This window comes from Balaenoptera acutorostrata, chromosome 20 (genome assembly GCF_949987535.1).
Source record: "Balaenoptera acutorostrata chromosome 20, mBalAcu1.1, whole genome shotgun sequence".
Taxonomy (NCBI): Eukaryota; Metazoa; Chordata; class Mammalia; order Artiodactyla; family Balaenopteridae; genus Balaenoptera; species Balaenoptera acutorostrata.
In genome coordinates, this window is record NC_080083.1 from 46741651 (window position 1) to 46747321 (window position 5671).

General features: G+C 46.2%; 1 protein-coding gene across 1 annotated transcript; it reads right to left on the bottom strand.

The window, feature by feature from the left end:
* Nucleotides 1–341: 341 nt before the first annotated feature.
* On the bottom strand, nt 342–4084 carry LYZL6 (lysozyme like 6). Its single transcript, XM_007175854.2, has 4 exons — nt 3946–4084; nt 2564–2722; nt 1579–1657; nt 342–607 (listed from the first exon to the last, which is right to left on the bottom strand). The coding sequence occupies exons 1-4, from the start codon at nt 4082–4084 to the stop codon at nt 538–540; spliced, it is 447 nt and encodes a 148-aa protein (XP_007175916.2). The 3' UTR covers nt 342–537.
* Nucleotides 4085–5671: the final 1587 nt, after the last annotated feature.

A 5671-nucleotide genomic window follows, 5' to 3' on the forward strand; every position in this document is an offset into this window, starting at 1 on the left:
CTTGATACTGTTTCAAACCAATAACTATAGATTTATTATCCATAGCATTATCCATTGCATTCATTGTATGTATCCATTTATTCATTGTATCCATTATCTGTGTATGGAGAAGATCCATAATCTTCTCCAGAGTGATTAGGAACACCTCATGAACAATATTTACAGATTTATCATCCTTTTTCTAGTACCTAGCACACTCATACTCTATTAGGTACTCAAATATACTTGGGATTAATCATGAAGAAATTAACACATTCTTTGCACAGGAATGCTTTAATAATTCCAAAAATATAGAAACTTCTTCATTGTGGTCTTCTTGGTTTGCAAATGACAGTCAGGAACCAGGGGCCTGGGCCTGGATAGGAACAAGGAGGAAGCCCTAGAAAACCATTTATTCCTGGGACTCTGGTCAGTTTTATTTGCAAATGGGAAAGGAAGAAAATAACTTGAAGTGGAGGCAAGAGGAAGAAGAAATGAAGAATTCTCAAGTGAGGAGAGGAGTTCTGGAATGACTCCACCACAGGTCTGCTCCCTGTCTCATGCCAGGTGGCATCCTGTCATCCAGTAGGAGAGTGGCCGGCCTTCACAGTGCAACCTCCATTTTACCCTGTGGAGAGAAAGAAGATTGGTTCTTTTTTTTTTTTTAAGAATAAATTTTATTTATTTTCGGTTGCGTTGGGTCTTCATTGCTGCGCGCGGGCCTTCTCTAGTTGTGGCGAGCGGGGACTACTCTTTGTTGCGGTGCTCGGGCTTCTCATTGCGGTGGCTTCTCATGTTGCGGAGCACGGGCTCCAGGCGCGTGGGCTCAGTAGTTGTGGCTCACGGGCCTAGTTGCTCCGCGGCATGTGGGATCTTCCCGGACCAGGGTTCGAACCTGTGTCCCCTGCTTTAGCAGGCCGATTCTTAACCACTGAGCCACCAGGGAAGCCCAACAACACTTTTTATAGAAAATGTTGCTGCCAATTATGGAGAGAGGGCCCGTGGCAGCCATGTTTATGTTGCTTAATTGCTTCCATGCCTATAGCTGAATGAATGGAGCCGGGATACAGGGTCCAAGCTGAACACATCAGATCCTCTCTGCCAGGCACTTGGACTGGGACTGAGCCTAGCTAGTCTCTATGGTTGCTTAGGACATTAGCCCATAGATTCAGGGCAGACATAGTCTGTCTGGTGGACTGTAGAGCAGAGAAAGCTGGTCTGCAGAGGGAGTAGTGAAGCCAATGCACAAAGAGAAGCAGAAACCTGCAAGGGAAAGTTTCCAGCCCTGCTTCCACCCTCTTCCTGAGGCCCAACTGCACCCCTCGTGTGGGCTCAGCAGGACACCTTGTCCTCTCAGAATAAATCTCCCCCAGCTAGCTCAAGTTGTTCTGTTCCTGCAACCAAAAGAGTTTTGTTTAATACAGTGTCAGAGGAAGAGCCAGATCCCAGGTCTTCTAAGTCGGAGTTCCAAGCCCTGCCACATCCCACATTTTTCTAGACTGTAGAAAAGGTCAGGTCCTGGCCTACTGTCCTTTTCTCTGTCACTACATCTTTCTTAAGGCTCTGCCCACTAACTTCGTCCCACCATGTCCTCCTCACCAGTTCTTCAACCCCCCTGCTCCGGACACAATCTTTTTCGCACAGTTGATGATTGAAAGAAGATTGGAGCTCAGCAGTTCTGAAAGGGAGAAAGAGAATATCCGTCAGAGCACAGGGGACAATCCCGAAGACTGGCTCTCCCTGTAAGGCATGTACCACCAATGGCTGAGAACTTCCGGACGAGGCAAGTCTTCCCCCTCAGAGGCTCATTTGGACATCCGTACAATGGCTGCTGGAGGTTGGAGATGGTTGGGGGGGTGGGGGCAGGAGGAGCAGGAGGGCTGAGATTTGAGCCTGTTTACTGCCATACTTCCTAGTGGATGGTAGTTCACCCCAAGTGTGGAGGATTCTAGGGAAAGGAAATGCCCAAAGAGGCAGCACAGAGACGAAGGTAAAGTCCTGCCTAAGGAGGGAGGCTCTTCAGGTAAGAGCCCAGGGCCATTAATCAGAGTACAAAGGAGGAGATGGGGGACAGAATCATGGACCTGTGGAGCCTCCTGGATTAGCCCTGAGGTGGGAGTTTGCTCTTGGCCTTCGGTCAGACCATTAGCCAAAGGCAGCTCTACTTGGTGGTGAGAGCTGAGACTTCAGGGCCACCAGTTTGGCATTCAGCACTGGTTCTATGAGCCTCAGTTTGCTCACCAATAAAGTGGGGATCATACTAGTTTCTATTGCATGGCAAGTTGGATGAAATGAGCTATGTATGTAAAGTACTGAGTATATAATACGCTCTCAATAAATGTTGGCTGCTGCACTGCTCTACTGCTACTGCCTGTGCAGAGCTTTTCTGGATCCTGCTAGCACACTGCAGAACCTCCTATGGGCATTTAGGGACACGAGTCAACACTCTGCTCAGTAAAGGGATTCCCTGATTCCTTGAACCAATCCTCTGGGGTTGTTTCCAGGCTGTGTGTGGGAAGGGAAGTCCCGTGAGTAGAGCCTGGTCATCTCTCTCACCTCTCCCACCCTGGGGCCCTGGCCAGACCTTGACAGTCCACTTGGCAAATGTTTTCTGTGTGACTCTTGTAATCGTTGCACCAGTAGTGGCTGTTGATCTGGAAGATGCCATAGTCAAAGCTGCCATCTGTATTTTCATTTATCTTTGTTATGTTGAAGTCACTTTCCACGAAAGCCAGGCACAGCCCTTAGAACAGGGAGAAGAGGGTTTTTAGAGGGGGGCCAAGCTGAGGGACAAGGAAGACGGAGGAGAAAGGGAGACGAGGAATCAGAAGAAAGGAACAGTCTTCTCTGGTGGCCCCGTGGTTAAGACAACTAAGCCCGTGCGCCACAACCACAGAGCCTGCGCTCTAGAGCCGGCGAGCCACAACTACTGAAGCCCACGCGCTCTAGGGCCCGTGCTCCACAACAAGAGAAGCCACCGCAATGAGAAGTCTGCACACCTCAACGAAGAGTAGCCCCCGCTCGCCACAGCTAGAGAAAGCCTGCGCGCAGCAACAAAGACCCAACACAGCCAATAATTAATTAATTAATTTAAAAAAAAAAAAAAAGAAGAAAGGAACAAAGCCTAAGAGGCTAGATGGGGCTAGCGGGCCAGAAACACCCATTAGCTTCTCCTCTCATTCTTCAGTCCATCCACCCATCAGTACAAACACTCAACCATCCATCTGTCCATGCATGATTTCTGCACTTAATGATCACCTACTGTGTGCCAGAAACTGTGCAAAACCCAGTGAGGGACATTTAGCTGGCTCAAATGCAGATGCTGCCTTCAAGGTGCCTATAGAATAAGAATGAAGATATGTACCTAAAAAACCCACAAAGTAAGATGAAAGGAGAGAGTGTTATAAGGCAGACGTGCCTTACAATTCTGGGCAAGAGGGAGCTATCTCTACCATGGAGTAGGATGAAACCTTTGCACTGGCTGTTCCCTCCGCCTGGAATGCTCTTCCGCCAGATGTTTGGGGGACTAGGTCCTTTATTCCATTCAGCACTGCTCAATGTCACCTCCTCAGAGAGGCCTTCCTTGACTTCCCCCTCTAGAACAATGTCACCTATCACTCCCCCCTGCTTTATTCTTCTGCATAGCATTTATCACCACCAGGAAGCACTTCATATATTTGTGTGTTTCTTTCTTGCTGTCTCTTCCCCTAGAATGTGAACACTATGAGAGAAGGGGCTGTGTTGATATCTGTATCCCCAGGGCCTAAAATAGTTCCTGGGACATAATAAGTGCTCAATTAAGAATCGTGGAACAAATATCGAATGTTGGGAAAGGCTTCTTGGAGAAGGCTGCTTTTTGAACCTGACTTTGAAAAACAAATGAGAGAAAAAGAAAGATGGCCACAGAGGGCATGACCGGGAGAGGAGGAGAAAGGGGGTGTGAGGGTGTGAGGAAACAGCACTCACAGTCACTCAGGGAGTAGCCCTCAAAGCCATCCAAGTCTTCCTGGTGCAGCACCTTGGCCAAGTCACATCGGTTGATGAGGCTGGCTTGATTCACAGCAACAAGACAGCTGACCAAGGAGATGAGAAACAGGGTCACCATCCTCAGAGGGGAGGAGACGCAGTGGAGGGTAGGCAGCGGAAGGCCTGCGGGTCCTAGGGTCTCCCAGGAGAGAGAGTTTTCTGGGGAATCTGGAGAGAGCAACCAAATGTCCTCGCTTACTCACTGCCCCCCTCCTCCCTGTTTCTCTTTCCTCTCATGTATTATTTTACAAATACTTTTTTTTTTTGGTCTCCTGTTGTTTTGTTTCTGTTTTTGTTTTTGTTTTTCCTAGTCTAAAATTAACGATGCTGGGGCATGTCAAATAGAAATGAGAGCCAGCTCAAAGGGGTACCCACTGGCCAAATCTGGAGCAGCATTTTTTGGGTAACAGCTTTACTGAGATATTATTCACAATATATAATTCACGTACCATACACTTAATTCATTTAAATTATACAATTCAATCATTTTTCACAGAACTGTGCAACTATTCCCACAGTCAACTTTAGAATATTTTCATCAACCCAAAAAGAAACCCCATATCCGTTAGCAGTCACTGTCTGTTCCACTTCCCTCCAGCCTCTGGCAACCAATAATCTACTTTCTATCTCTATAGATTGGCATATTCTGAACATTTCATATAAATGAAGTCATACAATATCTGGTCTTTTGTGTTTGACTTCTTTCACTTAACATAATGTTTTCAAGGTTTCATCCATGTTGTAGCATGTACCAGTATTTCGTGCCCTTTCACGGCTGAATAATATGCCATTGTATGGATATATCACAATATGGTTATGTATTCATCAGTCTGTGGACATTCGAGTTGTTTCTATTTTTTGGCTATTATGAATAATGCTGCTATGAACATTCGTGTACAAGGTTTTGTGTGGACAAATGTTTCCATTCCTTTGGATACATACCAAAGAGTGGAATTGCTGGGTCACATGGTGACCTAAAGTTTAAACTTTTGAGGAATTGCTGTACTTCCAAAGCGGCTGTACCATTTTACATTCCCATCAGCAATGTATGGAGGTTCCAATTTCTCCACATCCTCACCAACAGAGTTATTAACTGTCTTTTTGATCAAAGCTATCCTAATGGGTGTGAAGTGGTATCACATTGTGATTTTGATTTACATTTGCCTGCTGGCTAATAATGTTGATCATCTTTTCACATGCTCATTGGCTATTTGTGTAACTTTGGGAAAATGTCTTTTCAGAACCTTTGCCCATTTTTTCAGTTGGGTTGTTTGTCTTTTCATTATTGAGTTGTAAGTGCTCTTTATATATTCTGGGTATTAGAACCTTATCAGATACATGCTTTGCAAATATTTCCTCACATTCTGTGGGCTGCCTTTCACTTTCTTTCCTTTTTCTTTTTTAATAAATTTATTTATTTATTTAATTTTGGCTGCGTTGGGTGTTTGTTGTTGCGCGTGGGCTTTCTCTAGTTGTGGCGAGCGGGGGCTACTCTTCGTTGCAGTGCGTGGGCTTCTCATTGCGGTGGCTTCTCTTGTTGTGGAGCACGGACTCTAGGCACATGCGCTTCAGTAGTTGTGGCACCTGGGCTCAGTAGTTGTGGCTCACGGGCTCTAGAGCGCAGGCTCAGTAGTTGTGGCATACAGGCTTAGTTGCTCCGTGGCAT